This window comes from Strongylocentrotus purpuratus, unplaced genomic scaffold (assembly GCF_000002235.5).
Source record: "Strongylocentrotus purpuratus isolate Spur 01 unplaced genomic scaffold, Spur_5.0 spur5_scaffold_5, whole genome shotgun sequence".
In the NCBI taxonomy this organism is placed as follows: domain Eukaryota; kingdom Metazoa; phylum Echinodermata; class Echinoidea; order Camarodonta; family Strongylocentrotidae; genus Strongylocentrotus; species Strongylocentrotus purpuratus.
This window is the reverse complement of record NW_022145611.1, coordinates 34,797,252-34,819,469: the sequence shown is the minus strand read 5'-3', so window position 1 is coordinate 34,819,469 and position 22,218 is coordinate 34,797,252. Positions and strand designations below refer to the sequence as shown.

The window sequence follows — 22,218 nt, the reverse complement described above, 5'->3', positions numbered from 1 at the left end:
AGTTGAACTTATTTAGAATATGTAATTTGATTATATAATGATAGAGTTATGAATGTTTGAAATATGATCACTAAGCGAATGCAAATCTCAAATTGGCAGTTCGGTCAGTGGACTGTGAAGTACTAGTCGCAGATAACTCTCCCATTCGTCGTGTATAAAATTATATTTAATTTACGTTTTCCTCTCTTTGGGTTGGGGCACTACTCAAAACATATTAGATATAGAATATTATTGTAAGTCCTATCATCGAGAAAAGATCTCATGAGCCACACACATTTTGATAAATTGCCATTTTAGTCATTTTGTGTGTTGGAAAATTTGTCCGTCACCATAGTATAACATTACTTAAACGTACATTACCGATTTAGCCACTGAATTGGAAGAGCCCATCCTATAAAGTGATTATAACTATTAGAAAAATCATAACATTCTCATTTTTCGTCCAATTTCATTTAAACTTTCACCAGTCTACTTCTCTGTATATTTTTTTTTGCTTTCCTCTCAGAGTACCGTAGTTTACTATCAATGTTGAATCTCCCCTTAATTAGGAATCAAAATAATTATTCACGATCTCAATTTGTCCCATAAATGTAGTGTACGCTATTGAATGATTGAATGAATGGCAACAAAGGTGCTATAGCTGCATGTATTCACTGCTGAGCTCGATCTGTGTATATAGATAAAGAAATATGAAGCATATATTACTTTGCGAAATTATTACAAAAACAAATTATATAAAAGAAAAAGGAAACATATCTGAACAAGACTTAACTGGCTACTAGCAACCGAAAACAATATATTTACCACATACATCACCGTAGCAAGTGGAAAAACACCATCATAAATTTTGGAGACAGAAGATGGAATATTCCAATAAGTCTCAGGGGCGGATCTAGGGGGGGGGTTAGGGGGTTTAACCAAAAAAAAACAAAAAAAAAAACAGTAAAACATTTTTGTTTTTGTTTTTGTTTTTTAATGTCGAGGGCAAAATGATTTTTTTTTTTGTAGTGCTCATTACCCCCCCCCCCCCCCCTCCATGAGCGAAATATTGGTAAGCGCGATTTTCAAATTTTGGCCCCCCCCCCCCCCCCCCCCCCCCCCCCCCTCTTGGAAAATCCTGGATCCGCCACTGAGTCTCCAACCACTCTCCTGTGCAATATAGCTAATGGATTTATGATTTTTTTTTTTTTTTTTTTTTGGTTCACAAGTGCCTATCTCCAAATGGGCTATGGAGCAATATTCCTTAGTTTGTACATTGTTGCTGAGAGCCAGTAATTTGTTAAAGAAAAATGAGATAAATGATATTAACAATAACTCGACACTTCAGCTCTTGTTAAACTTCTGGAGCGTTTTGTTCTTGTATAATTGAAGGCTTACTTATTTCCTACAATTATATATTTTAACAATTCTTTGTCCTTCTTGTTCTTGTTCTTCTTTATCGGTCTGCTTCATCTTCTTCTTCTCCTCCTCCTACTCCTTCTTCTTCTCTTTCTTTCTCTTCTTATTATCATTCTTCTTCGTCCTCTTCTTTTTCTTTTTTTTTCCTTCAAGTATTTTGGGGCATTGTTAATTAACAGAGTTATTTTTTTTCAAATTTATTACATTCAACATGTAATTATATATTTTTTCAAGAGAGCTTTTCTTTTAGCCTGTAAATAACATGAGAAATCTAATCGCTGTTTATGTAAAATAACAGTCATAGATCTATCATGACTATTAGCCCGTTTTTAAGCTTTGTCTGAAAAGGCAAGCGTACCGGTATAAATGTTATAGATCTACTTATAATTTCACTAACAGTGATTTTCTTAAATTATCTCTAATCTGGGTCGATGCTATATGAAAGTGCGTGTGCGAATTTTGTTGTTGACGAATTGTAATATTGTATCGGTGCTTTGTGCTCATATGTACGGATTATTTACGAATGATTCATCTCATTCTCATCATTTCTACACCCACATTTAATTTTCAAATATGGACTGGGTGAAAAGCTTAAAAGATTACAATGCTGCGAAACAAAAGGATACAGTCGGTAAGTGAATATATTCATAATCTTTTTGTTATTATTTAGAACGCCTGTTTTTCTGACACACAATCCCTAATGAATTTACAGTCGAAAACTGCACGTACCGACTCCCGCCCTACCGGTAGGTACACAGGAGTATCGCACCGCGCCTGTGCTGCGGCGCGGAGCTCCGCGGAGCTGCAGGTTACGATACGGGTTGGCTTTGAGCTTTGTTGGGCCTTGGGTTTGGTTTGTTTGGGCATGGCCATGGAAAATGGCATGTTTTGGAAAACGAACAAGACGTATTTAAGATTAAGTGCAGAGCTGAGGCCACATCCCCATAATACCTCTTTATAATAAATCTCCACCAGTAAAGTGACAGTGTATCATTTTATTGTTAGTGACTCGGCTCAACAGAAAAGTAAAGTTATTTGTATTTTACTATTGTATTTGTAACAAGTATGAGACTAAAATAAGAGTCGGTGCTTTATAATATATAGCGCTAGTTCAGAATTGTATCCAGACTTTGACCCGCGACTCCGACGTCGAGATACCCTAATATTAAATACCAAAAATCAACTAAATCGTTATCAATTGTTAAATTTATGGTCATGATTTAAAAGTCGTTATGTTTCTTACGCAATTCTTAGCCATTCCCGCACACGCCGCACCATGCAAACTAGAGTTCGCTGGATGACTCTTTGTTCTTCTTTCTACTCATGTAATAAAGTATAAACAGCCTACTTTGTTTACTCTTTAGCTTTTAAAATTTAAATAGTCTGCATTATAGACTACTTATACATTTTATTATTGTCATTATCTACATTGTATCCGGGGGGGGGGGGGGGGGGGGTACTCAGATTATAGTCGGACGGGGGTGTGCGGCTGAGACCTCCGAACCCATACCCACATCCAAGGGTCCTTTTGCTGAAATAGGTACCCATGTCTAAGGATTTTTTGTCAAAAATGGACCCATGTCTAAGGATTTCGAACTTCAAATATTACATTTTTTAAGCTGTAATAATACACTCCAGCAAAGCATATGGAGAGTCAATGCTAATGCATAATGCATAATGCATTTGACTAGGCGTTGTGGCGTGCGCCTGTAATCCAGCTTACAGTGGAAGTTACAAACTGATTCAGCCGAGGACGCAGGTTCGAAACTGAGTCACGTCTTTCGGATGGTGACGTTAAAGGTCGGTCCCCAGACGTAAATAATCATATCTGATTGATACACGTCTGTAAAAACCAAAATACACACACACACATATTGACCTCTAGCACTGCACTACGCATTAATAGGCAGCATTTTAAATACATGAATAGTCAATACACTCATAACACAGAGATGCACACAATTATGCCGATGCGGCTGATCGGCAAGTTCGACAGTGGACTCACAATTTGATTTTTTAAATTATTCTTTCTAACATTACTGCTATTTAGATCTTATTGATTGTCACTAAAAGTATCGATTTTTAGTGAAATTGGTTGAGTTTTACACAGTGGTGTTTGAAATGTTGAGAATCAATACTAATAGCACAGCTTTTAATACACAGCCAGGATAGTAATGCACCTATGTGTGTAATAATACAATGGCCAATAATTTTGCAGTTTCTCGATAAAGTTCTTTATTAGTAAACTGTACCATACTACATGTAGTTTACAAGTAGTTTACACACATAAAGATGAAAACACCATGCAACATAATAATACTGTGCTAGCACCTCTAGCATCTGTTTTAATTGAAGGACTTTTCCTGTTAACGTACACGTTAGGCTTGAGTCAGTACGGTCGATCACACCGGGACCCGACCGTTGCCGTCGGGTCCCGGTTTCGTTTTTTGAGAACCGGCGCTCCGAAAAAAATAATGAAATATGTAAGATATTGCAGTTTTGCACACCACTAAAATCAATCCACCCTAAAACTTAAGTATTTAATTGTTACCAATCGTATTCTAGCTCATCCAGAATCAATCCGAACTGCTGATATAAATATGGGTTGCAAAGCAGTTCGCCCCATGGGGTTGTTGTTGCCAGCTGCTAGCTAGCTACTGTACTGGCCGGGTCTCTCGGCAGAATTAATAAATCAGGTTGAAAGAAACATTAATGTTTGAATAATAAAACGACTTTCTAAAAAGTACTTCTTTACAACATACCGATCGAATAATTTTTAAAAGACAAAATATATATTTTTTCTTTGATTTTGAACACCGCATGCTTCTTTTAAAAGCTGAAAATGACTTGGTAATCACAAGAAGTTTCGATACGGATAGCTGTTGCAATGCAAGTTCAGACTAGTCTCTGAAAAATGCGCAGTGCTCCTTGTTAGCTATAATGCGTGCCAGAACGAACCCACACAAAGACGTGATCGTAACGAGAAAAAAAAATCATTAAAAACTACGAGAGCACAATTGGAAAGACAACTACTCAAAAGTATCGTAAGCAGATACATAACTTGGAGGAAGAATACAATAGTTGTCCAAGAAAAGCCACAGAAATAGTGATATTTAAGGAGTTACTATAGGTACAATCATTTTCGGAATGGGCCTGATGATATGTCCGAATTACACGTTATTTGGTTTCTAGCCTCGTGTTCTAACACGAGGCTAGAAACCAAATAACGCCCTCTACGGTAAAAAGCAGTATAACAAAGGATTCGAGTATTTGCAGCAAGCCCCTTGCGATAAAAATGTACCCAGTTACTCCTCGATTATCACAATTTCTTTGGCATTTCTTGGGCGATTATTGAATTCTTTGTCCAAGTTATTTATCTGATTATCGTAATTTTGAGCAGTAGTTGTCTTTCCAATTGTGCTCTCGTAGTTTTTAATGATTTTTTTCTCGTTACGATCACGTCTTTGTTTGGGTTCGTTCTGGCACGCATTACAGCTAACAAGGAGCACTGCGCATTTTTCCGAGACTAGTCTGAACTTGCCTTGCAACGGCTATCAGTATCGAAACTTCTTGTGATTACCAAGTAATTTTCAGCTTTTAAAAGAAGCATGCGGTGTTCAAAATCAAAGAAAAAATATCTATTTTGTTTTTAAAAATTATTCGATCGGTATGTTGTAAAGGAGTACTTTTTAGAAAGCCGTTTTATTATTCAAACATTAATGTTTTTTGACCCGATTTATTCAACCTGCATGAATCAAAATGGCGGCTCGATCGTTGTCTTTCTATTTTTGCTCCAGTTTTTTTACTTTTAGAGGCACGATAATGGCACTAAACGTCGCCAATCATGGATAAAAATAATGTCAAATGGAAGAATATACCGATCTGTGCCGAGGTATGCATGTGTTGATTTATTTGACTGATAAAAAAGGTCACTTTTAAGGGACATACTGATGATATGCGCTTTTTATAGAGGCAAGCGACAAATCCTGCGAGCTGATTTCGGGACATCGGGTCCCGATCGGTGCAAGGCCGTCGGGACCCGGTTTATGAAAATACCGACATGACTCAGGCCTAGTACACGTACACGAGCTCTCAAGCATTGGCTATATAGCTCCCTGCTTGAGCCCCGCTGCTGCCTGGCTGCTGGGCAGAGGGTACGCAGGGTATAGCTGCCGATCTTTCAGCGTGCGAAGCGCTACAAGTTTCCGGGGGTACGACCCCTATACGGGCGGATACCATACCTAGCGCGCATTATGCCATATGAGTACCCGGTATAGAGCCCATGGGGTCCTGATATATGTGGTACCCCAGGATCTAGTGGAGTTTACGAGTTACGTACGTACATCCACTGACTTAGAGGTCAGTGCGTACACCTCGTACACTGGAAATGCAATCACCGAAGGGTCCATTTATTTAGAGATGGGAGAGATTTAGGCATTTTCAATGTAGGAGCAAATCCCAAAATCCAGGAGAAAATGAGGGAGAAAAGAGGGGATAGGAATAAATGAAAAAAGGGACCCATGTCTAAGGATTTTTTTAATGAAAAGGGGACCCATGTCTAAGGATCTTTCCTGAAAAAGTCACCCTTCCGAGCGGCACATCCCCGTATACCCAATATACGTGAGTACCCCCCCCCCCCCCCCCCCCCCCCGGGCATTGTATGCATACATTGTGTTTACTAGTTGGTTACATTGTTCACGTTTGTACTTTCATACACTAATTATACACTATAGACCTATTATTGTTTGTATCTTTGTGTCATTATCTACAGGTATAATGTATAAGAATCATATTCACAAGTCATGCATTGCTATTTATACTTTTATGTTTGTTTGTACTCTCAGTCTCATACCCCGAGAGGCTAACTAGAGGGGTCAAAGAGTCAATAAAATTCTTCAAAATTCTACACTCAGAAGTCAGAAATCAGAAATCATCCAGAATTTGAACAAAATTGTGGAAATTCGTTACTGGAGTGATAGCAGCAGCGCTTTGCATACCTTCCACATGTTCCTGATGATAATGAACTAACATGCCATAGATCTGTCCATGACAAAAAAAGATTGGCCTGTGTCAAAGTTCACGATGTTGATCATGGCTGGAAACGCAAGTTATAGCAGTTTTGAAATTGCTATTACATGTATGTTTTCATTGCAACCTTAAGGAAATTCCAACCTTTATAGTAGCAAATTGCTCTCACAGAAAGCAGAAAAAATTAGAGAAAGTTAAATGTTTGTGGGCATTATATTTATAGTTTCAAAAATTCAAATCTTAAAATGATGTTATGGAATCACTCCTGTATCTTTTACAGGTAAAACAGAAGAGGAGAAAAAGGCAGAAGAAATGGAAGTGTTCACAAAACTTTATACTGAAATGAAAGGTCCAGATAAGAAGCAAGACAAGACTTTCAGTGCCATTCCAAGATTTTATTACAAAGTAAGTAAACATTTTAACATGATTATAAACTGTTAAGTAATGCAAGGATTTGAAGTAGTAATATGAGTATCATGTACATTGAGAATTTGTGTGCATTCAAACATTCATAATCATTAAATGTCTGTGCCTCAGGCTCTTTTTGGGGGAAATAATATTCATTCAGTGCACAACATATTATATTGTTATAAATGAGTAATAACTTACAACTATATAATTTTGTTACTGGCATGTTTCTGACTTTCTGTGATAATTAGTAACTAAACGTATACCAGGGTATATGTTTTGTTATGTATTTGTAAAAGTTTGAGATGTAAATATGGAAAGTTGCGATTTGTTATCATAATATATTTCATTTATGTATAAGTAATGTATGTAACTCCAATATCTTGTAATATTATGACAAATTATGTAATAATTTTGTATCATTTCTTGTGCATTGAATGAACAATAAAACAACTTTCAAAAGAAAAGTAAATACCAGATAGAAGACTTAGTGTATTGAAAATATTGGATTGCATATAATAATTCCTTTTGTTCATTATAAAAGGTATATTAAACAGAAGTTTTCAACAAGAAAAAAGTTAAAAAGGTACAAGTTGTAGTTTGTGAAATGGTTTAAGAAAATGGCTAAACAAGATAGATTTAATGCTATCAAATCATATTCTGAACGCAGGACTACAGGATTTTTGAATCCATAGAAACCATTTAATTGCAAGCTCTGTTCTTTCTATTTTTTTTCTATGATATAGTTACCAGGTGAAGATGATGTTCTGCTGCAAAAATTAAGAGAAGAATCGAGGTAAGATTTTACCATATAATCATGATATATGTACATCATTGGGTAATTTATGTTTGCTTAGATACTGAAGGTTTAAAAATATTGTGTAAAGGTTTCATATCAACTTGAACAATATGAGAAATGTCTGTCAAAATTGCATTTTGAACTTGTAAGATTGATAAATATGATGTTCAAGATTCCTTTTGTCCAGACTTCAAAGCAATTTCACATTATGCCAGTTTTGTATTGTATAAAGGTTCCATATCAGCTTGAACAATTTTCTGAGAGATATCTGTCAAAATTGTTATTATAAACTTGTAAGATTGATAAATATTACATTGTACAATGAAGAAGGTTTCTCTTGTTCAGACTTACATGAAAAGCCAGTTTTGTACTGTATGAAGGTTTCATATCAACTTTAGCAACTATATAAGAAACATCTGTCAAAATTGTCATTATGAACTTATAAGATTGATTAATATGATGTAGAAAGTTCCTTTTGTTCAGACTTCAGAGTAATTAATGCCAGTTTGGTAAGAACATTTTTCATGCATTAAAAAGAAAGGTGAATGTAATTATCTTTTTCAATTGTACATATAGATGTTTAATATTGATATGGTTTTTATTTTCCAGAGCTGTTTTCTTGCAGAGGAGGAGTAGAGAGCTGCTAGATAATGAAGAACTTCAGGTAGATTATGGTTTCATTTTTGTTTTGTTTGTTTTTCCAGAAGATTAGAATAAACCGGCTATATTGTTCTCCTCGTTGTTCCTTTCGTATCTCTCATCAATTAATAAACACCCAAATGGCTGGCAGTAGAAATGTAATGATATGAGTTAATGACAATATTTTTGAGTCACAAGTTTAAAAGTTGGTGAGAGTAACTTTACTGTTTAGAAAAATCAAAAATCAACAAAATCCCAAAGCCAGAAGCTAAAATTAATTTGTCTTACACTTTTACGTAAGATGCTTTTCTGTCTCTTATTAAACAGATGATATATTCCAGATTAATTTGTTTGAAAATATGTAATTACTGAATATGTATCATCAAGTTGCAAATTGCAAACAATTGTTTGTCACTAGTTAGAAATCCTACTCTGCATAGATGTTGAAAGAACATTGATGTGTAGTGTTTAATGCAGAAGTATATGATTGAATTACAGAATCTGTGGTTTTTGTTGGACAAACACCATACCCCTCCGGTAGTTGGAGAAGATCAGATGATAAACTATGATGACTTTCTCAAAGTTGCTACAGAGGCAGGGGCCAAATGCAAGTAAGTATTAATATTATAAAAGTCTTAAGATCACTAGATACTTAATCAATTGACTTTGACTAGATTTTTACAAAATTTGCCAAGTGATTACATTTGTACATTGACAGTGTGTGTGCATGTAAATTCTTCCTGATTGAGGCCCCGAATGATGTTATGAATTGTATCATGGAAATGTCAATATCATAGTCTTGAAACTATTCTGCATCTCGTATGTGAAGAATTTACATACCTTAATGTTTAAATAAATGGCAATATATTTTTCAGAATCCACTTGTATTCATGTCATAGGGTGTGTGATGTCATTCAGAGATAATTGTTAATGAATTGAAGACTTCAAGCCTTCATTAATCCATTTGTATTCCAATCTCTCTCTCTCTCTCTCTCTCTCTCTCTCTCTCTATCTCTCTTTCAGGCCATTCTTTACAGCAACCATCTTTGCCAAGCTGCTCCAGAATGACCCCTATGGTAGGATCTCTATCATGCACTTCTTCAACTATGTAATGCGTAAGGTGTGGCTCCATCAAACCAGGATTGGTCTGAGTCTCTATGACGTAGCTGGGCAAGGATTTCTCAAAGAAGCTGTGAGTTATATTTCATGTCTTTATCCTGCTGAACAGTAGCCCAAGATAACTCTATGGAAAAGATTATTTTTTACCAACAGCGTATAACACCCACCAGGTTAATCTGACTATTTTAGCATTATTATTATCATTTATTGTCTTATTCATTGTAAACAACAAGATAACATATCTGCGTTAAAGAAACTGAAGGAATTTTCATGGGCACTTGACAGGCATTTATTACAAAGCTAGCTATTTCCAGAAAGAATTATAGCAGAATTCTCTGTTTTTTCTCCCACAAACTGTCTTCAAGAGAGTAAGGAAGCCCTTTACTGTGGTCTATATGTAACATCAACCATTCCAGTTCCACAGACTTGAATATGTCAGGACTAAATTCTGATTTTCCACCATTCATTCAGGATCTAGAGAACTACATTCTAGAGCTGATACCAACGTTACCTCAACTTGATGGGTTAGAGAAATCCTTCTACTCCTTCTATGTCTGTACAGCCGTCAGAAAGTTCTTCTTCTTTCTGGATCCAATGAGGACAGGTAAGAACACGTCATAAGACTTGGAGAATACTTGATTCATATCTAAGACCTCAAGAATGTTAAGTAATAAAGGGAATTTATTCATGATATTGGCTATATCACAGGATGACAACCTCTATAGTACAGTAAGATAAAATTGTAAATTATTACCTTTGATACTTTGTTTATCTCTGTGTTAGTAGTCATTATTCTCATCAAATACTTATATGCCACTGACTTTTCTTTGTACACATAATTGAATGAAAAATATTTTATATTAATATCTACTTAATTTCATCACTGTTATCTTATTTGGGACTTTCAGGCAAGATTCGTATCCAGGACATCCTGGCATGTAGTTTCCTAGACGATCTTCTCGAACTGAGGGATGAAGAATTACCCAAAGATGCCCAGGAATCCAACTGGTTCTCAGCTCCTTCAGCACTAAGAGTGTATGGTGCGTAGTAACTGAGCTTACCATTCCATAGTGAATTACCATATTACAGGCCTGATAATTACCCAATTTAAACCGGTTTCCTGTTTTTTCATTCTTTTTTTTCCCCTGATTTTCTTTCTTCCTTTTGTTTTCTTTCCTGATTTTTCCTAATTTTGTCCTAATTTTCCCCAAATTTTCTTACTCAAAAGGGGGAAATATTGTTAGATGCCATTCCCCCCCCCCCCGAATCCATTTTTTTTTACTCAATGGGGGGGGGGGGGGGGGGGGGGGGGGGGGGGGGGGGGGGGGAAAGGGGAGTGGTTGAGTGGTTGAGGCAAAACAGAACCTATTTTTTTGTTTAGTGCTCACTATCACCCCTGGCATTAAGACATTAGCATATTTTCTGTTTTCCCTATCTTGAAATGTGTAGAAGTCGGCAATTGGGCTTCTACATGGAAATGGTCTGCTTTGTTTCATGTTACAACTATAATTTCTCTGAAGCATAAGGGTAAACTTGTAAAAGTGAACATGTTTTAACCGGGAGAAGGCTCACATCTCCCACTTCTAATGTGTGTAGTACAGTAGAAAATTTATACATGTATATAATATGTGCATACAAAGTATACAAATCTGATTTTTTTTTTTTTTTTTGATTTTTTTTTTTTAGACAATGTGTTCACACATGAACATCTATGACATTATAATGGGTTATGGTTTAGAGACTTTGGTGGTAAGCGCTTTATAAGTAACGTTTTTTATTATAATTATTATTTATTATTATCACAATAGGTCAATACTTGAATCTGGATAAGGACCACAACGGAATGCTGAGTAAAGCAGAGTTGGCCCGGTATGGAACAGGAACATTGACTGAGGTCTTCCTGGATAGAGTGTTCCAGGAATGCCTCACGTATGATGGAGAAATGGTAAGCTGTCATAGTTTTGGGTACATAATAGAAATACCCATCTTATACTCATACAACAGAAAACGGCCTTATCTTGTGGTAGAAATTGATGTATTCTCAAAATGTATTGTAGTGAATTTTTTCTCCTTTTCAGTTGTGGAAATGTGACTAAAGAGATATGTTTCTTTTAAATTTGTGTGATAGAGAATAGGCTTCCATCTCATCCTCAGCTTACTTATAATCATCAGTGGGAAAGCGGAATACTTCTGGCAATATAGCGATAATAAACAGTGACAGAACAAATATTCGTAGAAGTGTATTAATACCCTATTCACAAGAGTGAAAGCATCTTCCTTGCTGTGAAAAATAAATCTGAGTTTTTGAGTTCTTGAGGTTTTTTATCCTGCTTTTGTGGCGAGGGCATGTACCCTCATTCCCTACAAATTTTATTGGTATTTGTAATTTAGAATTAGACTGTCTGCTACACCTGCTAGGACATGTATAATTTCTAGTACATTGTTCCGTTGAGCAAAATGATGTTAATTGCATTCATGTACTCATAAACATTGGTTTGTTTTATTTCAGGACTACAAGACATACTTGGACTGTGTTCTAGCGATGGAGAATAGGAATGAGCCTGATGTTAATTGCATTCATTTACTCCTAAACATTGTTTGGTTTTATTTCAGGATTACAAGACATACTTGGACTTTGTTCTAGCGATGGAGAATAGGAAAGAGCCTCAAGCTCAGCAGTATTTCTTCAGATTACTGGATGTTCAGAGCAGGAGTTATCTCAATGTCTTCGCACTCAACTTCTTCTTCCGGGTATGTGCATTCAACCCTTGTAAAAGGAAGTCCCGTCTCATTCTATGTCTGTTCTGTAAAAAGTGTTCATGTATTCACTTGGATTGCTTGATGTTTGATATGATATTATTAAATGTTGCCACTTTTATGTTCGTGCTCTTGAAAGATATACCTTTACCAGATTCATGTAGGGAATGTTTCACAATGAATTGTCAAATCCACGAAAATAGTACTAGGCACGCTCTTGATTTTCATTTCCCTTTACGCTATACTTCAACCTCTAAAGATTCCATATTTTTCCATTGCCCATTAATTTGGAATAGTTTGCCAGATGACATAAAACAGTGCAATACATTGAAACGCTTCAAATATATTCTATAAGGGTTATTTAAGCGGAACAAAATGAAATTGTCATTTATTATGTAGAACGTAAAATTCAATTTGTAACTTCCTTTTCCTTATCTTCTCTCTCGTCTTATCTTCTTGTAACTGTCTTTACCTTATGTTATCTTTGTTTTCCCTCTGTTGTTGTGAATGTATGTACTATGTTTTTTATATAAAATTAGTTAGTATCTTGTTTATGCTAAGTATTTATTTGGGGATCATTCTCATCAAGCCATTTTTGGCTTTCATAATTCCCCACTTCCTTTTATCTTATGTTGATAATGAACAAACATGTATATACTTTGATGTTTTTTAAAAGAGAGTAAAATAAATAAATGAAATGAAATGAAATATTGGTAAATTTCTAGTTTTATACAGGACTCTAATAGTGATTATATTTTTTGATTACCCTAAATCATATCTTGAATAAGTAATTTGTATTTTACTGGGCTTGAAACTATCGTTAAAATGCCCCCCCCCCCTCCTTCATGTTGATATGGAATTGTCCTGTAAATGAAACTCAAACGTTCTATCATTGTTATTGCCAGAAATGTGATTATTTATATAAACCCTGCTATGTCTTAGACAATATATTTTTCAATTGTCTATATGTCCTTCTTTGTGTAGTTCTAACTTTATTAGCATGGAAGTACTGAAATTCATAAGAAGACAAAGATGATCTACACATATTGTTATTAATCTCTGCTTTGTTCCTTCCTAATAATAGGCAATCCAAGAACAGATGAGATCACACGGTCAGGAACCTGTATCGTTTGCTGATGTCAAGGATGAGATCTTTGACATGGTGAAACCAGCTGACCCGCTACATATTACCTTACAAGATCTCATCAACAGGTAAGCCACAAATGTGTTGAGATAACGAGGCAAACCTGGCGAAGCGTCATGTATATTGCCTCATTGGATTTACTTAAGATAATACATTTAAACTTATTAACCTCCATCAGAAAAGCATTCACCCCCCCCCCCCCTCCCTACTTCCTTTCAAGCATTTAATCATTTTCCATAAACTATGGCCCGAGTAATCTCTAGTTCAGTTGGTCATGGATAATACTACATTATAATGGGTTTAGAAAATGTGAAATGATAAAAAAGTCTTTTTTAACAATTAAACTTCAGACACTAAAGATGTTCCCAAACAAATATATAAGGATGTATTAGCAATTTAAATTATTGTGTACAGTGCAGTGGCAAAAGAAAGCCCAGAGCACAAAGGCCATTTAAGCCAATACTGGGTAACCTCTATCTCATCTAAACCAATGAGGTACTCGTTAGACATAGACAACATACCGGTATGTTGGAAATCCTACATTGATGTCATTGTTTGATTCTTTTTTTCTTTCTACAGTAATCATGGTGAGACAGTCATCAGTATCTTGATAGATCTGAATGGATTCTGGACTTACGAGAACAGGGAGGTTCTAATGGCTGAAAACAATTCCCAAGATGATGATCATGACATATGAACAGGACTTCCATAATTATATCGTGATGTATATTGATAGACCTGAATGGATTCTAGACCTGGCCCTGTTTCATAAAACTTGTTATCAATAACATACTGCAATAACTGTTATAAGCTACTGAAATCATTTTCATGTGATTGGCTGAGAGTAAATTTGTGATAGAAATGAGACGCATGTTATAGATAACAAGTTTTATGAAACGGAACCCTGAATGGATTCTAGACCTATTAGAACAGAAAAGTTTAATGGCTGAAAACCATTTACACGATGATGATCATGATATATGGTTTGGATTTACATGTACGATGAAGTTAAATCTATGCCATATGTGATCACAACTTTGTTGAAGTGGACTGGGAATGCTGTTTCCATTTGTAATGATGAACTATGTTAAAAACCAATGGTAAAAAGCAACTCATGGAATGAAGGCTGAGATATATATATATGGAATGACCTGCTAACTATATCAGTTTTATCACAAGCCATAATAAAAATGACTGGAGTTCTTGATAAGAGTCTGATTTAGATGCAAAATATCTGCTGAAAGCCAGAATGGTGTGAACCTTTATCACTTTACATAAGGTCAATGCCCTTTAGGCCTAGCTAGCAGTCCATATGAACTGTACGTGTTGGATGGTGACTACAAAGAATGACAAACAAAATGGCTTCCATGTTTGAATATCTCAATGTTACCCTGCTGTGAGCATCGCTACCGTATGCATGGAATGTAATGGGATCTTGTTGAATTTCTTTGTCTCATATGCAGCATGTGAAATTTGGTACAATTATATAAGTCAATGTGTGTAATGATCGGTAGTAGTTTGCAGGATGGGGAATTACAAGGAATATATATTCAAATATTTTGTTTTGAGGGATACATTCTTTTTGTTGAGGACAGTGAATATTTCAAGTTCGATATCTTTTTCATACATTTTTTTCTGTCTTAACAATAATGATTTCAATTTTCATATACAGAAATTTTTGTAATGCATGATTGTGTATCGAGAAATGATAAAAGGGTGCATTTCTCACTAATAAAGTACGGTATATATTGAATTGTATTGATTTTCCTCCAGAAGATTATATGTTATGTATGAAAAGCTTTTTTACATATATGTATCATGTTTATTTCCATGAAGATAGTAGGAAATATTATGAAGGTACATTGTACATGCTAGGGCTGGGAATTTTGGGTGTCTTTTTAATTCACCTCAAATTCCCGGCGGGTACCAGGTTTCAAGTCAAGTACCTTTCACAGTACACCCATTATCCTTTGAGTAAGAAAAGGTTAAGCAAATTCTTTTTTATGACATACCAGTATTTTGTTTTGTAATCAGTGAATACAAAATCAAGGTGGTTAATTTTTTTATATTTCTTTTGTATTTTTTCTCTCTCTTTAATGATGATTATTTAAATTAGTATACAGCTTGGATACAATCATTCCATTATAATTATAGTGTTTTAAAAGGGGAACATGAAGTAACTTTATATATACTTATAGCTGTGAACCAGAAACCAAGAACATGATTTATGTTTCATATTTGTTAATGAGGTGGTAATGTGGGCCTGTAATCTGGAAAGTAATGTCTAACTGTAGGCTTGATGAAGGTTCTCTATTCTGGTTGGCAAGTTGTTGCTATATTTAAAAATGTGCATTGTAATATTTTCTGGCCAGACAGATGTTGTTCTCCACTTATTCAATTGTTGTTTTCACATTCAAAGAAAGAAAACCATTAGTGACTTGGTCTTCACTAAACTAGACGCACCAAGTATAACATTAAAAAAATCCATATACCTTAATGCCTTGAAGCACTTTCACCAACATGTAGTTTTCCTCTATACCCTGGAGCTCTTGATTTTTGACCAAATAATGTTGTTTTTCATGTTCCTGTTACAGTTTTTATTTTGATAGAATCACGCCATTTGATTCAATTTTTATGTGTAAGTTATCAGAGCTGTATACATGTGTATATTTATTGTACATAAATATTTATTTGCCATGTAAATATTCAAATATGTTAATGCACTTCCAGCTTTTGTAAAGAAACTATTTAATAAATGAAGAGCCAAATTCTTTTAAGCATTTTATAATTTTGTGCATGTCATTTATTAATACAGATAGCATTAATACTTATGAATGGAAATAACAGTGACCTTTAAAAAAAAAGGCTAATGGATTCACCTGCTGAAGGTGATTGCCTTCAAAGTTCTTTGTTAAGGAAAATAGTACTGAATTACATTTAGTAATTAAGCGTGTTTAAAACGTTACAGTTTGAAGCATCATCCCTGGTAAAGATATGAAAGATGAAGAAAAAAAATAGTATGGATTAAGAGAAGAAAGGGAGGAGAGAGAGAAAGGGGGTGCAGGGGACAGGATATGGTAAACTGCAATCAATTCCAATTACTGTTTAAAAAAATATGACTAAAAACTATTATTAAAAGTGATATAATTCACCACAACATAATGTCTCGTGCAAGAATATAACACTGGGAACAAGTTTGACACGATCAAATTCTTGGTGCTTGGAAATTAATTTGTTCAGTCCCTTTCTTGCATAAGAGTGTTTGTACGCAGGATTTACTTTTAGATCTTTAATCATGAATAAACCAACTCCGTTTTGTTAATGAATGAAGCAAGGTAATAAAATGATCATGTACATGAAGAAGCCATACAATTCCCCGATCGTTTCCGTCTGGCTCTCTCTCTCCCTCTCTCTCTCTCTCTCTCTCTCTCTCTCTCTCTCTCTCTCTCTTTCTCTCTTTCTCTCTCTCTCTCTCTTTCTCTCTCTCTCTCTCCGTGTCTTTCTGTCTGTCTGTATATATATTTCTCTCTCTCTCTCTCTCTCTTTCTATCTCCCCTCTCTCCCTCTCTCTCAATTACTTGTTGGTTTCACTGTTAAACAAATATTCAACCAACCAGTTGCTTTGCGAGCGGCAAGATTTTACCAGCTATTCGAGGGCGACAAACCACATTATATAGAGATAACTCTTTGGAAAGGAAGATCAGTTATTTCCGTCCTTCTTTACTAGGTTTTGATAGTACACTTCTCACCTCTGTGTAACGAAGAGATCGATCGACTTTTAGTAGATCTACAAATCTGAAAAATCAGAAGGAAACCATATTACACAAGGTGTAGTCTAGGCCTACACACTCACACGAAACAGGCAAGTATGCTATTCCTTGATTTTGTATATACCATTTTACAGTGCTTAATCAATGAAGTCAAGTTACAAGCAGAAAATGCCAAGCTACTATAGTTTTTTAAATCTTAAGATTTGCATGGTCAAGCATGACCACAAACTTTTGCATGTGTCAATTGGTCAGCATCTTCCATAAGTTTTTGTTTTTACATTATACAAGTATACTGAAATTACCCCCAAAGGCGGCTATTTTTTGCGACAGTATACGTGCTTCTCACTAACATTAACGCTAATTTAGGCTATAGTAAGCAAGTATTTATTGGCCAGTACTTACTTTGCTAGTAAAAGAATGATAAATAGATGAGATAGAGAGAAAGAGAGAGAGAGAGAGAGAGAGAGAGAGAGAGAGAGAAGGGGGAGTATTAACAATGATGTAGGCAATTTCATATAAATTGTGTCCCGCTTATGTGCTCATTCTATCTCACATAATTATGTTTAAAATCGTATCAGGACAATTATTACTCCCAAGACTTATATGAAGGTTAAACAGTTCTACTTATTCTTTGTGCAGAAAAAAAAGAATAGACTTTTGTATATTTGGCAGTAACGATTAGCACTGCCCTCCGATTTTAATTGGAATCCGGTAGTTATATGTTTAAGTTCAATGCTTTACGAGATAACAGAATCAAACAACATTTTTTAAAATTGCATATGCCTATGTTTTTACCGTCAAAATGTAACCTACATATTTGGAAAACTAAAAATGAGTATGTATGTGAAGATTGTAATACCATTGACACCAGGCGCGTACGTAGGGGGGGGGGGGTGTTTGGGGTTTAAACATCCCCCCTTTGGTATTTTTATGTGTATAAACCCCCCATTCTCATGGCTGACCTAAAAAAGGTGACCTTACCCCCCCCCCCCCCCCCCCAACGGAGCAAAATGTCAAATTTTCAAATTTCGAGAACAAAAAAAAAAGGAAAAAAAAGTGTCCTCACAACCCCCCCCCCCCCCCCTATATATATAATATAGAACCGTCTCAAACGACAGAGGAAAGTGGGCGGTGACGAAATAAAGTAGTTGATTACGCAATCCCCACACGTGTGATGCGCCCTCGATTGTTTACACACCGGCCACCATTTATGTTTCCCCCGTAGCTGCGGAGACCATTAGTAACGCACTAAATCTGCTGAACGCGAATTTTTTATCTATAAAACTGCAATCATGAGATCTTTAATAACTCCTTTGATTCGTAGGATGTCTACAGGGAACAAATCAACTATCTATGGTTTCACAGTAGCATCTCTTGATGGAAAAGAGAGACAATTATCTGATTATCAAGGAAAAGTCTGCATGATCATCAACGTTGCGTCACTCTGAGGCACAACCACGCGCGACTACCATCAGCTCAACGAGCTGACGGCCAAGTACGGGTCGCGCGGCTTCGAGGTTCTAGCATTCCCCTGTAACCAGTTCGGTCATCAGGTAAGACTAGATGTTGCCTACACTACAACTAGACTCAATGCAAAATCCCCACTATCCGTATCGCTTTGGAATTATAGTTTGCCTATACAATATAAGTTATTTGTCTCATTTGCCTCATCCTGATTCAGAGGTTTTATTTTGGCTTACTATTATTATTAACTAGAAATGGAAATTATTGAACCGTGAACATAGAAGGCTTTATATGAATATGAAGTCTAAATCTAATGACAAAGTTTCAAGTAATAAGCTAACAATTTGCTATATTAAAAGAGAAATCTAAGCCTTGTTTATTGTAATATGTATGATATCTCTGCCTATAGAGTAAATGCTATACTTTATGTATTTGTATATGCTCATGTACTGTTTGATATATGTAATCCTTGTTTTGAGCATAACCCCCCCCCCCCTTGTTCTGCTTCCCTTCTTGCCCCCCCCCCCCCTTCTCTCCTATGAAGTCTATCTCTCTCTTTTGCTCCTACTTCTTCTCTTGTCTCTTTTTTGTTGTTGCTCTCTTTCTCTATCTCCCTTCACCTTTCTATATCTGTATCTTATTCTATTTTTCTTTCTCTCCCCATGAGCCTCCTCTTCTCCATATCTACCCACTCACTTTTCTCCTTTTATTCTTACTTCTGATCACATAAAATCAAGAACCAAGATTTCCAATATAATATTTCAAGAATATTATTCAGTGTTATTTTGTATGATTGATGTACTATATTAGTTTTTATCTCAAAATAAGGATTGATAATTGGTACTTCTTGATTTCCATCTTGATTTGTCTGTATTCTGTATATTTTATTTTGTAAATTAAATATCTAAGCCCTTTGGGCTGCATGTTAAATATTTGTATCGTGATAAACTGGTGCAATCAATCAGTATCGGGAATCTAGATTATAAGGGGATACAAAAGTGTCAGTACTTTTTAATATAAATGTATATGCCCTACGTAGAAACATCAATACTCAAACTAAGTTTTGCTTATTAGATAACAACATATTTATGACATCTTTTTAATTTACATTTTGCTCATTTCCAGGAGAATTGCAAGAATGAAGAGATTCTGGACTTGCTGAAATATGTAAGACCAGGACAAGGTTATAGCCCCCAGTAAGTAGAATATTAGTTTTGCCAAGCTTTTATCATATTATTTGTTTGGAACCAGAGGACATGCCAATTTATATTCAATACAACCACTTGCAAATCTTTGAAAATATCATGAACCGAAATGTGAGTGATATATTAAGATCATTTGGTGGCATAGTTAAAAACAAATAACATTTAAACTTCAATGTTATATTTACATATATATACATATATTAATACTCTATAAGTATAACTTCACTGTCGGCCATTGACTGCACGTGCATCCCATGCCAGTCATAGTATACATTTGTAGGTTCCAGAGTGAGCTGCAAAAGGGATTAATGCTTCAAGTTCAAGTACATGCTTATATGTTCATTATATTGTTTATTTCTTGTTACATATTTTCATGATGTCCTTTATTACTTGTTGTATATTCACCATATTGTTTATTCATTGGCTTATACCTTTAGTATATTAGATATTTCCTGTTTCGTATCTTTAATATATTGTTTAATTCTTGATTTTTACTTTTGTATATCCAGGTTTCCTATCTTCTCTAAAGTGACAGTCAATGGCAAAGACACCCACCCCCTCTATACCTTCCTTAAGACCACCCTCCCCTTTCCCAGTGACCTGGCAGCTGGGGCGGGGTCAGTCCTCATGAACGACCCTAAAGGAATCATCTGGAACCCCGTCAGGCGTTATGACATCAGCTGGAACTTTGAGAAGTTCTTGATAGGGCAAGATGGGGTACCGTTTGGGAGGTACAGTCCCAAACTACCCCCTGCTGACTTAGCTGGTGATATTGAGAAACTTTTGTAGACTTCAAGATGAGTTTTTAAAATATTTATCTCCAGTTTTGATTTTCACAAGATTTTGTCTTTGCTTTAAAATGATTTGAGAATGCTTCCTGTCTGATTATAAAGGAAATCATTTTTGTAATCACATTGAATTATCTTTAAACAACATTTCTAGAAATTAAGTTCTGTTTTGAGATAAACTCTCATGAAGTTCTAATGAAATATTATCATCATGTAGTAAATTGAAATCCTTATGCATTTGGAGATTGTGTAGGTCTACAAAATTAAAAGGAAGTGATGAATATTGTCATCATACAATCAAATAAAGCTTTCCCATAAGGGTGAGGAAACAAAGATTGAAAATGGTGAAAATTGCAACACACCTGTGAAAGCACAAACCTTGTTTACCTATCTATCATTTTTGAAGCATTGTGTGAAGTAAACAAAGCCAAAGGTAGAAATAATTTATTGTGCCACATAAAACTGCCTCAGGGTTCATATCTTATACTCAAATACGGCATTATTACAATGTATGGTCTTTATACAGTATTCAGTTTTTACATACCGGTATATTACTTAGTTTGAATGAATCTTTTTACTTTATCAAGAATCAGCATGTCTGTTGATGGGCCTTGAAGAATGTTCTATGTATCAAATATGTATGTTGCTATGATTATATAAACATGACTACAAGTTTAGTGTACTATATCCTTAGTCATCCTTTTCTTTATGCTTATTTATTTTCTAACCCGTGCCAAAGAGAGCTTTGTTTACAATTTTACAAAGACCCTGTACATTACGCTTCCCTGATGGACATTAATGGGCATTTATCCGTTTAAAAAATGTTTTGAATCACTTTCAGACTATCCTGTAAGCCTGGGCCCATCATATTCAGTATTTAGTATACCAAGTATTGTCACTTGTCAAACTTGCCACTAATGATATAATTTTAATGCTTAGCCAATTATATATTTCTATCTCCATGTTTCTCATCCTGAATGATTGGTAGATTTCCTGTAATATTAATTAATTTATCTCTTACCTGATTATTTATGTGTAAAATCAAATTAAACAGTTTATATTTTCTGTGTTCTTTTTATCAAAGATCAGTTTTCCATTATGAAAGCGTTATGAACAATGAATGATTTGTAGATTTCCTGTAATATCAATTGATTGATCTCTTACTTGATTATTTATGTGTACAATCAAATTCAAACAGTTTATATTTTCTCTGTGTTCTTTTTTCAAAGATCGGTTTTCCTTTATGAAAGGCTTGTTTTGAACTCTACTTTAGAAGAAACAAATCTTGATGCGCCGGAAAATTGGTCTACTTTTACAGTCCATCTCAAAGACACCTAGAAAATATAAGCTGTTTCATATTTGCTTTGACATCCATTAGTTTTCAGGTTGTAAGCCTTATGCATGTATTCGTGCCGTGACACTGCAAGTATTATTAGAGCACATGTGCCTTCATTTTATGCTTTCTTTATCTCTTGCAGATGTCTCCTAGAGTCAATTCTCGTCTATGATGGTATTGTATCAAACTCATATTAAGAGAGAGCAATGCTGGATGCTTTAGAGAATGGATTCAACCGCAAGGTGTGGTACATGTGCAAGAGATAAAGCAATCATTTGTAATAATGTTTGTCTATGCATCCTAGAATAGAGAAAGAAAAAATATATATTATTAAACAGCCCACCAAGTAAAGTTTGAATTTGC

At 35.2% G+C, this 22,218-nt stretch overlaps 2 protein-coding genes across 2 annotated transcripts; both read left to right on the top strand.

Moving 5' to 3' along the window:
- Positions 1-1,906: 1,906 nt before the first annotated feature.
- On the top strand, positions 1,907-16,077 carry LOC588222 (serine/threonine-protein phosphatase 2A regulatory subunit B'' subunit gamma). Its single transcript, XM_787915.4, has 12 exons — positions 1,907-2,029; positions 6,707-6,831; positions 7,581-7,630; positions 8,243-8,297; positions 8,771-8,883; positions 9,296-9,464; positions 9,863-9,995; positions 10,300-10,431; positions 11,200-11,336; positions 12,005-12,142; positions 13,233-13,360; positions 13,872-16,077. Exons 1-12 carry the CDS (start codon positions 1,972-1,974, stop codon positions 13,987-13,989), a joined length of 1,356 nt encoding a protein of 451 aa, XP_793008.2. The 5' UTR covers positions 1,907-1,971; the 3' UTR covers positions 13,990-16,077.
- A 2,162-nt stretch (positions 16,078-18,239) lies between these two features.
- On the top strand, positions 18,240-22,206 carry LOC588243 (glutathione peroxidase 1). The gene is made up of 3 exons (XM_030999473.1): positions 18,240-18,615; positions 19,652-19,722; positions 20,241-22,206. The coding sequence occupies exons 1-3, from the start codon at positions 18,355-18,357 to the stop codon at positions 20,518-20,520; spliced, it is 612 nt and encodes a 203-aa protein (XP_030855333.1). The 5' UTR covers positions 18,240-18,354; the 3' UTR covers positions 20,521-22,206.
- The last annotated feature ends 12 nt before the right edge of the window (positions 22,207-22,218 follow it).